This window comes from Musca vetustissima, unplaced genomic scaffold (assembly GCF_032173495.1).
Source record: "Musca vetustissima isolate MV318-11 ecotype Yass unplaced genomic scaffold, APGP_CSIRO_Mvet_v1 utg15412, whole genome shotgun sequence".
In the NCBI taxonomy this organism is placed as follows: Eukaryota; Metazoa; Arthropoda; class Insecta; order Diptera; family Muscidae; genus Musca; species Musca vetustissima.
Genome location: NW_026877509.1, coordinates 16867 through 34410, shown reverse-complemented (window position 1 = coordinate 34410; position 17544 = coordinate 16867). Strand labels below are relative to the sequence as shown.

At 34.8% G+C, this 17544-nt stretch overlaps 1 protein-coding gene across 1 annotated transcript in view; it reads right to left on the bottom strand.

Annotated features, from left to right (window-relative positions):
* Positions 1 to 16213, bottom strand: part of LOC133322097 (sodium/hydrogen exchanger 9B2-like) — a gene marked incomplete at its 5' end in the record, with an annotated part of 30518 nt that extends 14305 nt beyond the window's left edge. Inside the window, 3 exons of the mRNA XM_061531164.1 lie at positions 536 to 637; positions 4333 to 4476; positions 16025 to 16213. Coding sequence (XP_061387148.1) covers positions 536 to 637; positions 4333 to 4476; positions 16025 to 16213 — 435 coding nt within the window. The remainder of the gene's footprint in view (positions 1 to 535; positions 638 to 4332; positions 4477 to 16024) is intronic.
* Between the last annotated feature and the right edge of the window lie 1331 nt (positions 16214 to 17544).

Here is a 17544-nt window from a genome sequence, read left to right as displayed (position 1 = left end):
TGCATACTTGGGAATGAAATCGGAATTTTTTCCATAAGCTAGAGAAAACTAACTCTCCTATTGATATAGTTTCCCCTCTGGTTCTTGTATATTTGATATTATTTTCCAAACTTTGATTTTTATTCAACAGCCTCAAATCACTTTCAAAATAAATTTAGCTTTTCCAAAAAAATCCCAAAATATACGATCCCTTGTTATTGTTTCTTTAGTTTTTGTTGTTTTCCACAATAACATGTTCTCATTTTCCATAGAAACAATTGCTGGGCTTTTGTGGCTTCATATAACACGGAACACGGTCGGAACAACTTCACTTTGCCTTTAACCAAATAAGCCACATGGTATTTAGCCGCGCGCCACTCAAATTTCAGAGTTGACATATAAACCCCACTCTTCATGGACAAGCACCCATATATTTAAATTTGTTTGGCTGTGTCTGAGCTTGTGTTTGTGTTTTTGGACACCAACCACTTGTGTAGCGAAAAAACGGTGAAAAAATTCAAAATATTCTTAAAGTGACACGTTAACGGAAACTTACTTGGACAGTTGCTTTGGGAAAGCCGGAAATTGTAATGTAGCCACGTTCTTTTCTCGACAGATTTCCGCCATATGTGGATATATAGGCGAAGCCTAAACGAAACTGTAAATAAATAGAAAAAACACACACACACACATAAATATATAAATGAATAAAAATTTCACAACAACAACAATGTAAATTTCGTTTAATAATGAATGAAAACAACAACATTTTCGGAATGGCTAAATACCGCTGCAAATGAAATTGTTATAAAGGAAATAGTTTTAAGTGGAATGATAGGTTTTAAAGCCAGAATGTTTTTAATATATTTTGTCAATTATGAAGTTAGTTATGATCATATTAAAATTATTGCTTAATTTAGGTTAGTTTTGAATTTGCGGCATCAATCATCGAAGTATTAGGTTGGGGAACAGAATCCATATGAAATATAGGACTTTATTTAATATGATTCGGAATGTCCGATATGCTCCGTTTTGTTGTATGATTTGTTGCCATTTTAAAGGTAACTTCCTCCCTCATAGAAGCCCTGCTCTCTATTTGCAAAAAAAAAGTGAAAAAGCGTTAAGTTCGGCCCAGCCGGACTTTTGGATACCCTCCACCATAGTTATACTGACAGATACATGCAATGAAAATATAGGGAACATACCAAAAAGTGGGCATATACCGATAATTCTACAACCGGATTTATGTAAACCATTATGTACACCAAATACAAACTTCAGCAATTTTTAATGGGGAGTTTTCCTAAAATATGTAAGATCCAAAAAGTGGACTGATACTGATAACGCATGGTAGGGTATAAAATCCTCAGGGGATGCCTAAATGTCTACTGATATATTACATTATTAATAATTTTTGGTGGAGAGATTTTTTACCGTATACGACTACAAAACACCAAATTTCAGCTAATTCGGTTGAAAAACGCGCTCAAGAACCTCAAAATATTGAAAATTGGGGGTACCCTTATATGGGGGCCAACCGAAAAAATTGACGTATATTTATAATTTTTTGTGGAGATATTAGCTATTAGCTATGAGAACTCAAATTACTAAATTACAGCCAATTCGGTGAAAAAATCCGGTAAAAACCCCCCAGAAACTGGAAATTGGGAGGTACCCTTATATGGGGGCTACCAGAAAAAGTGGACCTATATTTATAATTTTTAGTGGGGAAATTTGGTACCCAAATGTACCAAATTTCAGCAAATTCGGTTGAAAACCGCGCTCAAGAACCCAAAAATACCGAAAATTGTGGGTACCCTTATATGGGGGCTACCCGAAAAAATTTACCTATATTTATAATTATACCCTACACAACTATGTTGTCAGGGTATTATAGCTTTGTGCACCCCCAAAAGTTTGTAACGCCTCGAAATATTGGTCCTAGACCCACCTTTAAGTATACCGATCGTCATATCTCGACTAGCTGAGTCGATCTAGACATGTGTGTCCGTCTGTCCATTATAATATGTAAACACGATACAGCCCACAGTTATGGACCAATCTTCACGAAATTTTGCATGTAGGATGGGTTCTGGCCAATGAAGACCCCTATTGTTTTTGATAAAGATCGGTTAATATTTAGGGGATGAAATGGACCAAATACTAAATTTTTGTCGGATTTTCTAGTCGCTCCAGAGGCCGCATTTATGGTCCGAACATCGTGAAATTTTACATGGAGAAGGGGATCGGACCTAAGAATAAGCATGCGTGTTTTGATAAAGGTCGGCCAATATTTAGCGGGTCTAATGGGCCCTGACTTTTGTGTGAAAAATTATAAAATTTTTATTCTGGGGCGTATATACTTGCTCCTGAAGGACATATACTCGAGATGGTGATAGTATGTCCAAGATGAGTTGTTGGCTTTCAAATTGATACCAATTATATGGCTGTATGTACTCCGATGCGGGAGTTATACGTGATTAAGTACAGGTGATTATGTGCATATTATTACTATTACTCTATTAGAGGACGGAAATGTCGTGCTGATCGCTTTGAAATTGTACATGAAGTTCCGATTATGGTCAAGGACGACGCATATAGTTTTCGGTGAAGTTGAGATTTCATTCAGGGGATGCAATGAACCTAAAACTTTAATTTTGTCAGATTTTCTAGTCGCTCTAGAGGCAATTATTATATTCAGAACATCACATATTTTACAAGGTGAAGGGGATGTGACCAAATACTTAGAGCGGCTGTTTAGATAATGATCGGTCAATTTTCTGAGGGTCAAATCAACCAAAACGTAAAGTGACCACTTTTTTATTGTATGGCGTAAAAATACACTTCAAGAAAAAACATTTTGGAAAATGTGCCCCAGTCTCCCCTACGGACTGTACGGCGGATGGAGTCACTGTAGATGTGTGTGACCTAGCGTTGTTCTGGTGGAACACGACATCTCTCCTGTTGATCAATTCTGGTCGTTTCTGCTCAATTGCTATCTTCAAGCGGTCCAGTTGTTGACAGTAGAGGTTAGGATTTAGCGTTTGGCCATATGGAAGCAATTCATAAGAAATAATCCCATTCCAGTCCCACCAAATGCATAGCAGAACCTTCGTGGCCGTTAGTCCTGGTTTGGCCACCGTTTGAGGTGCTTAACCTCTCTTTGACCACGATCGATTTCGCACAGAGTTATCGTATGTGATCCATTTCTCATCTCCAGTCATCATCCGTTTAAGAAATAGGTCTATCTCATTTCGTTCGGACAAGGCTTCGCAGATGGAAATTCGATTCATTCTATCTTTTCTGTCAAGTGGCACCCAAACATCGAGATTCTTTTTGAATCCAGCTTTGTGTAAATGGTTTGAAAGAGTTTAATGGTCGATTTTTAGCTCCTGGATGCTGTTACGATTGCTAACATGCCCTTCATCTTCGATAATTTCTCCGATTTTCGTCGACCGGCCAATGGATTTCTTCTTCCCCAACCAACGGTCCTAAAATATATTAACGAGTTTGAAGGGAAGTGCACTCAGTGCCGAACAGTAGGGAGTATAAGTATTTGTACTTTGTGCTCCCTTTTTAAAACGCTATCATTCCTCAGAATAGTACCATTTACAAAGCAAAAAATATCATGCTTAGCATAAAGAAAAATCATAGGAAATTTTGCATTGTTAACAATTTCAAGAGAACAACCGGCGGAAAAATGTGGAAAATAATAAAAAACAAAACTGAAAAACAAAAACATTTTAATTTATTGTTTAAAAAGCGATTTTTTTCATAGCTATATTTTTTTTTTTGCACATGGACGTTTCATGTTTCTCTTCTTAGACTTTTCGGACCCGGGACAAAATACAAATACACACACAGCCACACACGTACGTACATATGTAGCAGGGTATTATGCATTAAAAACGCCATTTTCCTCATACATTTATAAACACAATGACCACCATTTCGACCATTGTTATAAGCCAACGAAGTGCCCGAAAATACAAAAACAAATGAATAACAACAACAAACCGGGAATGAAAACAATCCTCCTCCGTTTTTCTCATATAGAGCAGCCGTAGCAAACTAACAACATGTATAACTTTGTTGCCAATGTTTTTGTTTTTTGGCTTCCTTTTTTTTGGGGAATGGGAGATCCTTCGTTTTTTTTCCTGTGCAACTCTTTCCGGATTACAACAATGCAAAACCACTACCATAACTTTATGTGCAGCACATTTTTGGTCAAAGCTGAACGATTTTCAGAGCATAGCAGCATAACACCGTGCAGCAAGCAACACACTTTTACTCCAAAGCAAAAATAAAACACAAAAACAATAACAAAAGAAAAAACAAAAACATTATAATTACCAGACTTCCGAGTAACACCAACAGGGCACCGTAACCAACGACTTTACCATCCAAAACGGCAAAATTAATTTCTTTGCCGATGAGCGCAAATGAAACGGGCTTTAAAAATTTCCACAGCAAATCAAGACGTTTGGTTACACTAGACTGCAACGAAAAAAAGAAAAGAAGAAAACAGTTGGCGATTAAGAATTTGTGTGTGTGTGTGTGTTGTTTACGTTTTTAGGGTAATTTATAGGTAATGACTGCGGTTAGTAATGGTAAATTGAAATATTTCTAAATTTTAGAATTTAAAATGGGTTTTTAATGGTGAAAATTTGTACAAAAAAAAAAATAATTATTTCAAATATAAATGGTGATTTTTAAGACATATAGAAAACTTTTTCAAAGAAGAAAATGCAGAACGTGATTTCACATCAAATCGTCCACTCGATTAGTCCACATTATACATACACTTTCCTACATTTCGGCCAGTATCTCACCAAAGAATGCTTCGATAGTGTCTTCCTATTCGCCAATTAAATCGAGCGTGTCTATATAGACGTCAACTTTAACATATAGTCCATTGCCTAAAATCGGACGGTCTATAAAGCCTTTCCGAACGTTAAATAAAATTCTCACCGAACTCACCTCTAAATAATGCCATTATTATGCGTGATATGTGGAATGACTTTCTTTACAGAACACGCATTTTGATAAAAATATTCAACGATTTGCAGCGTTGCAAGAAATTTGCAAGCGTTGCAAGTTGCTTAAACCAGCTACTTTTTAGTACACACATGCCAATTCCCGAATGAGGCACCCAAAACATGGGTTTTAACGCATCATGACCATCATCTGGTGATGGTAATTATACCCTACACAACTATGTTGTCAGGGTATTATAAGTTTGTACAGCCCCAATATTGGCATGTCGGACCGGTTCTTGGTTAATATTTGGTTGGGGAAAATTTTCCATTAGGCCGGTCGTCAAAATGTCGATAAAATCGGAGAAATGATGGAAGTTGATCGGCATGTTAGCATTCGTAACATCGCCCAGGAGCTAAACATCAACCATAAAAGTGTTTTAAGCCATTTACACAAAGCTGAATTAAAAAAGAAGCTCAATGTTTGGTTGCCACATCTATTAACAGAAAAAATAGGATGGATCGAATTTCCATCTGCGAAGCCTTGGCCAAAAGGAATGAGATAAACCCATTTCTTAAACGGATGGTGACTGGAGATGAGAAATGGAACACATACGAATACTCTCAGCGAAAACGATCGTGGTCAAAGAGCGGTGAAGCACCACAAACGATGGCCAAACCAGGACTAACGGCCAGGAAATTTCTGCTATGCAGAATTTTTTTTGCAAATATAGAGTAGGACTTTTATGAGAGAGACACTATAAAGTTACCATTAAAATGGCAACTTTTGTGCATATTTTTTTTAACAGGCAAAAGTAATCGAGATAGACCCATGGTTCCTTTTAAGAATATGCATAGAATCACTTTCTGAGTCGATTTATACATGTCCGTCCGTCTGTCCATGTTAAATTGTAAACAAAGTACAGGTCGAATTTATGATCCGAATTGGATGAAATTTGGCACAGCTCACAGCCAAGGACGAACCCTCTTGAAATTGGGAAAAATCGGTTCTGATTTAGATATAGCACCCATATATATTTTCGTCCGATTTAAAGAAAATGGCGTATCAAAGTCCCTATATATCTTTCGATTTGCACAAAATTTGGCCCAGCGTAATGAATTAGGTCTAGAATGATCTGTGTTAAGTTTCCTGAAAACCGGTTCAGATTTAGATATAGCTCCCATATATATTTTCGTCCGATTTAATGTAAATGGTGAAACAAAGTCCCTATATATCATTCGATTTTCAGAAAATTTGGCACAGCGTAATGAATTAGGTCTAGAATGATGTGTGTTAAGTTTCCTGAAAATCGGTTCAGATTTAGATATAGCTCCCATATATATTTTCGTTCGATTTAATGTAAATGGTCCACAAAGTCCATATATATCATTCGATTTTCACGAAATTTGGCACAGCGTAATGAATTAGGTATAGCATGACGTGTGTTAAGTTTCCCGGAAATCGGTTCAGATTTAGATATAGCTCCCATATATTTTTTCGTCCGATTTAATGTGAATGGTCTACCAAAGTCCCTATATATCTTTCGATTTGCACGAAATTTGGCACAGCGAAATGAATTATGTATAGAATGATGTGTGTTAAGTTTCCCGGAAATCGATTCAGATACTATATCTGACCAAAAAAATAAAAATTTAGTATCGGTTGCAGAATGAAATGTTTATGAATCAAATTTCATTCCTTTAAAAATGCGACGTCTGTTGGGATACATCTTTTGAATATAGACAAAGTGGTGAAGGGTATCATATAGTTGGCCCCGTCCGACTTTACTACTTTCCTTATTGGTTAATAAATAGATTGGTATTCCCGTCACTTAACGCCCGAAAAATAATATTCTTAAAGCTGTCAAATTTTTAAAACATAAAGTTTTTTTTCTGTCCTACAACATAAATTAGTCAATTTGTATATTTTTAATTACGCAAATTCATTCCAGGTATTCCAAAATATTTTTTTAAAAAATTACATTTTCTTCATAAAAGTCTATATGACACTCTTGTGCGTGTAATGTCAAAATGCACACACAAATTTTACTTTTGATAAACCTGTCATGTAAAATTATGTCCTAACACTTGTCTAACCAATTATTTGAGCATAAATTTTCTTTTAGCACTTATCTAATGGATTGTCGTAGTTTTTTGTGTTGTTGTACAAATGTCTCACCCCATCACCCCTCATGACCACTCTCCATTACAAGATGAGTGCGTCTTTTATTATCACTTTAACACAAACTTGAGTGCATACAAAGTGGTTTTATCATGACTTTACATGCCAACCAAAAAACGGGATGGGGTGGGTCAGGGATGCCCAAAGATTTCTTGTGTCAGGTTTTCTTTTCTTTTCCAATTTTGTTTTTTAACCGGCACTTCAGCACGGCTTAGTGAATGTGTAAATTTGAGCTCTGTGTGTGTGTGTTCAGCTGCAGCTGCTCGGCTGTCATTGTATTTGTGAAAAATGAAAGCATTTCACACTAAAAGTAACCCCGTAAGAGAAAATCTTATCAAAAAGTCAACCTTGTTGACACATTTAATTGCAAAGACAGCTTATGACATTTGATTTCATTCAGTTCCTTTTTGCTTTCCTTTGTTTTTGTACTGCTTCTTCTTCTTTTAGTGCTATCTACTGTTCACAACTATCAGTTTTCTTTCTAGTTTTTCTTCTTCGTTTTTTCCACTTCTCAGTTTTTTTAAGTATCGAAATGCAGTCAGGGCCATTAAGTAGGAAATGTTGGTGAAACAACACAAACAAATAAATGGGGAAAAAACTAAGTAACAACAATAACAACAAAAACTACAAAATGTCTAAAGTCAAGCACGGTATACGGCTGTTAAGATAACAAGATGAGATGAGAAAGAAATGAAAGTAGAGACAGCTAGAAAAATAGCAACAAGAACAATGTGATGGGAAAAAATCTAAAAATAGAGGAAACGAAATGAAATATTCTATACAAAAAATAAATGGAAATAAAAAAAAAAAACAAATTCGTATTGAATTGAGTTTTTGCAACTATTTACGAAAAGTTTCTTTTTCAGAAACGAGGTCTAAATTTTCCTAAAATAGGGAACATTGAGTGTTGTGCATATTATGATCTTAGATTTCCTTTGCAAAGTTTGACATTTTTCCGTGCTCATTGACATACGAAACTGTGTTGTGTTCTTTACAGTGTCTTAAGAAAACAATTTGTGGTTGATCACGACAGGTGTACATCGATGAACTTATAGTAAATCCTTGTATTTCGATAAAGCATCATTGTGAAAAATTGGTCATTTTGCCATAGAACATTAATAACACATCGTGACGTGACATATAGTGAGATACAGCAATCGTTGGACATTTCTAGTTGTTAACCAGTAAGGAAAGTAGTAAAGTCGGACTGGGCCGACTATATGATACCCTTCACCACTATGGGTACATGCAAGACATGTTAATATCTACAATATCCTGTAGATATAGAAATTTCGCATACATCAGTCGGGACCTAATTCAGTACTCTGCGCAAAATTTTGTCTCAATCGGATAAATATTGGCAGTATGGAGCTTCATTTACATAAAATGGGACGAAACTATATATAGCAGCTATGTCTAAATCTGAACCGATTCCAACAAAATTTCAAATACATCAGTCGGGACCTAATTCAGTACTCTGTGCAAAATTTTGCTTTAGTCGGACCACTATTGGGAGTTTGGTGCACTATTTACATTAAATCGGACGAAACCATATCTAAATCTGAACCAATTTAAAAAAAAACTTGGCATAGAACTATTTAGACCTAATTCAATAACTCTGTGCAAAACTTTGTCTCAATCGGATCACTATTGGGAGTTTGGTGCATCAATAAGTTAAAATCGGACGAAAATGTATATGGGAGCTATATATATATATATATAGGGTTCGTCCTTGATCCTATTAAGTGACCTGTGCCAAATTTCATCCAAATCGGATCATAAATGGGACCTGTACTTTGTTAACAAAAATGCATGGACGGACATGCATAAATCGACTCAGAAAGTGATACTATGCATATTCTCAAGGAACCATGGGTGTATTTCGATTTTTTCCTGTTACAAACATATGCACAAAGACACAATACCCTGTACCACAGTGTGGTGAAGGTTATAAAAAGAGGGTTATATGGGGGGTGGACTACCCCTAAAAGGGGGCGAATATTAATAATTTTTGGAAGGGAGGTTTGTTACCATATACGACTACAAAAAAACCAAATTAAAGAATTCGGTTGAAAAACGCGCTCAAGAACCCCAAAATACCGAAAATTGGGGGGTACCTTTATATGGGGGCTACCCAAAAAAATGGGCTTATATTTATAATTTATAGTGGAACCCCAAAATACCAACAATTTGGGTGTACCGTTATATGGGGGATGTCAGAAAAACTGGACCTATATTTATAATTTTTAGGGGAGTAATTTGGTACCCAATAAGAACCCAATATCAAGAACCCCAAAATACCGAAAATTGGGGGTACCTTTATATGGAGACTATCGGAAAAAATGAACCTATATTTATAATTTTTGGTAGGGAGATTTGATACCCAATAAGAACATAAAGTACCAAATTTCAGCGAATTCGGGAGAAAAATGCGATCAAAACCCCCAAAATACCGAAAATTCGGGGTACCCTTATATGGGAGCTAACCCTAAACATGGACCGATTTTCTCCAATTTCAATAGGGTTCGTCGGATCATAAATGCGACCTGTACTTTGTTAACAAAAATACATGGACGGACGTACAGACGGACGGACAGACGGACATGCATAAATCGACTCAGAATGTGATTCCATGCATATTCTCAAAAGGAACCATGGGTCTATCTCGATTATTTTTGCCTGTTACAAACATATGCACAAAGACATAATACCCTGTACCACAGTGTGGTGAAGGGTATAAAAAGGGTTACTCTCGTTGGAACACGAATAATTTGGCAATTGCTCAAAAAGGACCCGCGTCAATGGCGCAAAGAAATTTTACAAATTGATCACGGTGCTTCAAAAACGTTGTTTGAAGATCGTCACAGGTGACAAAACAGTTATATACGGGTATGATACCGAAACAGATCAGCAAACAATTATTTGCGGCGTAAAACGAGTAATTCTGATTGGTACGCCATCATGTGTTTGTCTCCGAAGAAATTAAAAACACGATCAAGAGTAACACAAAGGGAGATCCTACACATGGGCTCGTACATCCTGACATGGCCACAATGACTTATTTTTATTGCCACACATCAAAAATGTATGAGTGGTCTTCGATTTCCGTCGCCAAAGACGTTGTTGAATCGTTCATGTTTTGGAGGTGTCACAATAGGTGGGAGATTTAGCTTTGTTATGAAAATTAATCAATTTTTTGCCAATGGATCCTCAAAGCAGATATGTATGTCAGTAAGAGGTCTTATATCATTACTCAAAAATGTTTTCCATCTATATATGTATATAAAAATGAATTGCTGTTCGTTAGTCTCACTAAAACTCGAGAACGGCTGAACGGATTTTTCTGATCTTAGTCTTGAAATGTTCGTGGAGCTTCAGGGAAGGTTTAAAAGGTGAGAAAAATTCGAAAACCGCGAAAAATTTGCAAAAAAAATATTATGAAAAAAAAAATATTTTGAAAACAAATATTCATTTGTCAAATATTGAAAATTTTCAAAATATTTTATTTTATTCAATTGACATTGTAATGAAACTTTTTTTTCTGAGAATGCAAAACAATAATAGAGAAGTATACGCGATCATTGTATGTACACGTCCTCCATGAAATTCACGTACATTTTGGGACAAATGCAAGGATGAAAATCTGAAGATTCAGAAAAGAGTTCCGATTCTAAGACACATGCCCTAGATTATTCTTCTTGAAAATAATAATAATAGGAACATGTTGTTATTGAAGTACCTAAAATGTACCATTATATGGTGGTTATATGCCTAATCGTTGGTCAATGTCTTTAATCGCATATGTGTATCACTGAGAAAATTAAGTTCATATTGAAAGAGAACAACTATAAAAAGCATTTGTTATAACAAAGAGTCTCATGATGTTACATCAATATATCAACTACCGATATATTTAATACCATGAAAAATCGGTGTTAAGATCGAACTTTTGTACTTTCTAATATGTAGATTCTTTAAATCGGCCGGGACATTTATATGGGGACTATGTTACACAGTACGTGTAGTAGATTGGAAAACGGGGGGTAAGAACTTCAACATACTGAAAATTAAACGAGAAATATGTATGGCGCCTTTTTATTACATTAAGCCAAATCCATGATCCATCCATTCCGTCAAATTCTTTACAAAACCGAAATTGGCGCGGGACCCGTATGTAGGAGCTATACAAAATTTGGTCCTGAATAGAAATGTTTCCGCAAATGTGTTTTACCCTTTCAATATCACGGAATGATATATGATATGAATGACATACGATACTACAATGGGTATGGATATATACTAATACCACATGAGAAAATACCGAACAATAAGAGTATATCATTATATGTATATCAATATATGGGGCTACCCGGACCAATTTGCACCAATGTTGATAATTTTTTGTAAACAGGTTTTCTTCATCCAAAATAAAACATTACAGCACTTCGGCTGAAACACTCCCTAAATGGGGATATCCCGCCGTTAAATGGGGATATCCGAATACTTGAGTCAATATGGAAAATTCTAATTAGGGAGAATTTCTGCCCAATAAGTATCCCTAATATTAGGTTTGGGAAAAAGAAATCCATTAGACCGGTGGAACGATCGAATTTTACAGGTATGTCGTAACATTGTCCAGGAGCTAAAAATTAAACCATTCACACAAAGCTGGATTCAAAAAGAAGCTCAATGTTTGGGTGCCTCACCAATTAACAGAAAAAATGGAATGGATCGAATTTCCATCTGGGAAGCCTCGACCAAACGGAATGAGATACTCTAATTTTTATAAACGGATGGTGACTGGAAATGAGAAATGGATCACGTACGATAACCCTATGCAAAAACGATTGTGGTCAAAGAACGGTGAAGCACCTCAAACGGTGAACAAACCAGGACTAACGACCAGGAAGGTTCGGCTATGCATTTGGTGGGACTGAAAGGGGATTGTTTATTATGAGTTGCTTTCATATGGCCAAACGCTAAATTCTGATCTCTACTGCCAACAACTGTACCGTTTGAAGATAGCAATTGACCAGAATTGGCCAACAGGGGAGGTGTCGTGTTTCACCAGGACAACGCTAAGCCATCTTATGAGTAATACAAATGTATGTGCAAATATAAAATTTATATTTTAAATCGTGGAGGGAGCAACAAAACTCACTCATAAACATCAAATTCGGTTTTGTAATGTTACCCTATGTGTGCTCTGATAAATACCACGATGTTACAAAAATATATACAAATCACCTTATGATGGAGGGTATAAAAACAGCCTAAAATGCCGAAAATTATACATCAACAATATTGTTAGGCAAGACAACGTTTGCCGGGCCCGCTAGTTTTAGATAAATGATTGAAAGACGGTATGCCACGAACACATTTTTGAGACTATATCCTTCTCATAACCAATTCACAAAATATATATCCTATGATCTCAATAGTCTTGTGAGTTCTATCTTTGAGGCTCTGAATCGTCTGTGGACAGCATATTAGAGGTCCATGTCAATTTTAAAACAATAAGACTATTTATGTCCGAAGGACAAAATAAGATCATAAAATTATCAAAGATTTTTTTTCGGTACGACCAGCTTGATATTTTGAAATATTTTATTCAAGGACCGCCAGGCAATAAAAGCAGATTGTTTATGAATATTTTTTCAGGGTCCACAAATGCATAATCTTGGGTTTTGAACGTATATAAACGTAAATTTGTTAATGAATATTTTTTCAATGACTATAAGCGTGGATTTTTTAGAATATTTTATAAGGAGTGAAATATTTAAAGAATATTGTTAAGGACTATAAGGACTATAGATATAAGCATGGATTATTTCAAGAATATAATTTTCAGGGAGCACAATGACTGGAAGTGTGATGTTTTTAAGAATAATTTATGTTTATATCCATTGACTATGATGGATATAAACGTGGCCAACCATTACGAGGATTTTTAAAGAAGCGTGGATTTTTTAAACGTTTTTGTTTCAAGAACTACCAAGGCATTAAGAAGGGATTTTTTAAATAGTTTTTTAAGGGCCACCAACGCTTTAAGCGTCGATTATGTAAATGATATTTTTCTAAGGATCACCAAGGATTTAAGTGTGGATGTTTTAAATAATAGTTTAATAGTTTTTCCAAGGCCACCAAGGTGGATTTTTTAAAGGTTATTTTTCCAATGACCACCAAGGGTATACGCGTGGATTTTTTAAATAATAGTTTTTCGAGGGCCATCAAGACGATACGATTTTTATACCCTTCACCACACTGTGGTACATGGTATTATGTCTTTGTGCATATGTTTGTAACAGGCAAAAGGAATCGAGATAGACCCATGGTTCCTTTTACGAATATGCATAGAATCACTTTCTGGGTCCATTTACTGTCTGTAAATGTCCGTCCATGTATTTTTGTGAACAAAGTACAGGTCACATTAATGGTCCGATTTGGATAAAATTTGGCTAAGTTCACTTATTTGGCTAAGTTCACTTAGAGTGCTGAATCAGAAATTTTGTTGGAATCGGTTCAAATTTAGATATAGCTCCCATATATAGTTTTGTCTGATTTTTTGTGAATGATACACCAAAATCCTAATATTTGTCCGATTGGAACAAAATTTTGCACAGAGTACTAAATTAGGTCCAGATTGATGTCTGCGAAGTTTTGTTAAAATCGGTTCGGATTTAGCTATTGCTCACATAAATAGTTTTGCCCGATTTTTTTGTGAATGATACACCAACTTCCCAATAATTGTCCGATTGAGCAAAATTTTGCATAGCGAATGCAATTAAGGAAAAAAGAATGTGTGATATTGTTTGTTAAAATCGGTTCAGATTTTCATATAGGTCATATAAATATTTTTGTTCGATTTTATGTAAATTGTGCCTAGTTTGTTCGATTTACACAAAATTTGGCAGAGGGTATTAATTGAATATAGAGTGATAACAAAAACAAATAGTGTATGCAACGGTTAATCAATCAGATCCATGTGTTTATATATAGCTCCCATACATAATTTTACTCGATTTCATACAAATGGTACACTAAATATCCATATATGAGTATGGGGTTTTTTCAATTGATTCAAGTATCAATCATGAAAGCACATTTAATTTCGCTCGATTCCATCTCAATGGTAGTCCAAAGATCCTATGCCTGTACTATCTACAGGATATTGGAGATATTGACATCTCCTATATATGTACCTAAAGTGGTGAAGGGTATCATATATTCAGCCCCGTCCGACTTTTGAATTTTCCTTACTGGTTTAAAGAGTATTTTTTAAATAACCATCAATGCTAGGTGCTTGGATATTTTAAAGAATATGTCTTCAAAAACCGCGAATGCAATAAGCGTTGATTCGAAATATTTTTTCTTTGCATTTTACAATCTATTTATTTACTCCCATTACAACTTTCCATTTTTTTATAAATATAAATTTAATTTACGATAAATTTCCAAAAATAAAAAAAACTAATTCTATTCGTAAAGTCAATTAAAAGTTAATTTCAATATTGTTTGCTTTTAGAACAATTTCGATTTTACATGTTAACCCAAAATATGCTTTTAACTTTTAAACTATAACGTTTAGTTTTGTTGTCTAAACAAACTGATGATGCTGATGCATGGCTTAATAGCAACAATAACAACAACAAAATGCAATACAACACTCCTCTCAAAGCATTGGGATGAACAGAATTTTTGTTTTGTGCTTAGACAACCAACCGACCGAACGGACGAGCGACCAATACCCGACTCACAAAAACAAATTTAATTTCACCAATAAAATTTGCAAAACCCCTAATCCGTTCACTTTGTGCCCAGAGGCATTTAATTTGTTAATGTTTATTGAATTTTGCTAGTGTTTTGCTTAAGCGTCTATACAGCAGAAGATGGAACTAGTTTTGTGGTTTGTTGAATGAATAACAACAAGAAAAAAGGAGGGAAATTAAATTTAAATTTAAAATTTATATTTTTATAAAAAATGTTCATCAAGGCATGTTGAAGTTGTGTTGAATTTGATTACATAATCTAGGTCATACTGATGGATACATTTAAAAAATCTATGAAACCATAGTGAACTCTCTAAGAAATCCACGACTATGGGCTTGAAAAAAATTATTTAAAAAATCCATGCCTGTAGGGCTTGAAAAAAATTATTTAAAAAATCCACGCCTGTAGGGCTTGAAAAAAATTATTTAAAAAATCCAGGCCTGTAGGGCTTTAAAAAAATTATTTAAAAAATCCACGACTATGGGCTTTAAAAAAATTATTTAAAAAATCCACGACTATGGGCTTTAAAAAAATTATTTAAAAAATCCACGCCTGTAGGCCTTGAAAAAAATTATTTAAAAAATCCACGACTATGGGCTTGAAAAAAATTATTTAAAAAATCCACGACTATGGGCTTGAAAAAAATTATTTAAAAAATCCACGACTATGGGCTTCAAAAAAATTATTTAAAAAATCCACGACTATGGGCTTGAAAAAAATTATTTAAAAAATCCACGACTATGGGCTTGAAAATAATTATTTAAAAAATCCACGACTATGGGCTTGAAAAAAATAATTTAAAAAATCCACGCCTATGGGTTAATAGATGCTTGAAAAAAATTATTTTAAAAATCAACTCCTATGGAGTAAAAGTTACTTAAAAAATGATATCCAACTACAAGTCTATGGTCTATGTAATCGAAGAAATTGTTTAAATTTTACAACTTAATTTCCCTACAGCAACAACTATCACCAAGTACATTGAAAAAAAGCCCGACGCACAATATGTTACTATAAAATTGTAGTCAATAACAAAAACGAAAAAGAGTTAATAAAACTGAAACAAAGAGACATGCAAACACGACACAGATTCTTATTGCTGTCTTCATAAACTTACATTTTCATATGTCTGTCGCTGTTGTGGCGTCATTTTGGCTTGTTGACGCTTCCATCCGATGCCAGCTACAAAGGCCACTGTTACACAGCCTAAGGCGCCTGCTGATGGATACTTGATAGCTTTACTGCCCATTACAGCAATGGCTCCACCCAAGATGGTCAAGACAAAGCGTAAACCATTTACATACGTCTGTAAAAAAATAAATAAATAAAAGCATGAACAAAACAGAGAAAGAACAAATTAAAACATGGCTGTTGAAAACAAGCGACATATTCTTATAAATTATTTTATATAAATTTAACGCTACAAGCAATGTCAGAAAAATATACATTTTATACATCGTAATGGAATTGTGTGTGTGTGGGTAATGTAATTAAAGAGATGGAAAGGGAAAATGCATTGTTTGTAGATAATTGCAGAAAAGTTATTAAGAATACTCCTTACACTAGTTACATATAAATATTAAAACGCGACAGTGGATAAACTGATATTAAAACTGATTGTGGATACCCCTACTGGAGAACATATTTGTATATCCTTCATCTTAAGAGGTGTATTAAATTTGTCATACCCTTGGCAATAACGAGAAATATTCGACGAAGACCCCATAAAGTATATTCCTGATTAGAATATAATTCTACAATTCTGCTGAAATCACGATAGAGGTCCGAATATTTAAGACAGAGCTTTGTACATGTTGTGCTACTAATTCTAGGGTGTTTTGTATTAGAAATTGGATATATCGACTTAGTCTACATAAACAAGTTCAACGCATTTTCGGTATTCTAATTTTTTAGCAACATTTTTTTGTTGTATTCTGGTATTTGTATATCCTCCATCAGACTGTTGTACAGAGTAGTATTTATGTCTTTGTGCATATCTTTATAACAGACAGGGTCTTTCTATGCTGATATTGTTTCGCTTTATCATTATCACACAAACTCGCACATATAGTTAAGAAATTTTGCAAAATTTTTCTTGGTAGATTTTAATGCTCCAAAGACCTGATCGGAGATTTTATATGAGGAAGGATATCTGCTTTGATTTCGGTTTTTACCAATCTGCGGTATAGCGGAGCGAGATAAATCAACAGAAAGTAAAACTGTAAATCTATATTCAATCTTGTACGTTTCACAATTCCGCAATTTTGTACACGTCGAACGGAAAAATGGTTCAGATTTAGCTCCCATATATATTTTCGTTCGATTTGACCTACAAATTAACACACGTATTGAATTGAGTGTGTAACCTCGTGTTTTTTTCTATATTTTCATCCGATTTTTAGCAAATTGTGCACTAAAACGTTAAATTTAGACAGATTTGCACGAAATTTTGCAAAACCTACTAAAGTGAGGATAGCCTAACGTGTGCCTAGTTTCATTGAAATCGGTTCAGATTTAGATATAGCTCCCATATATATTTTCGTCCGATTTATAGCAATTGGTGCACCAAAGGGTCAAATTTAGGCCAATTAGCAGGAGGAAGTTAGGAGGATAGCCTAACGTGTACCAAGTTTTTGT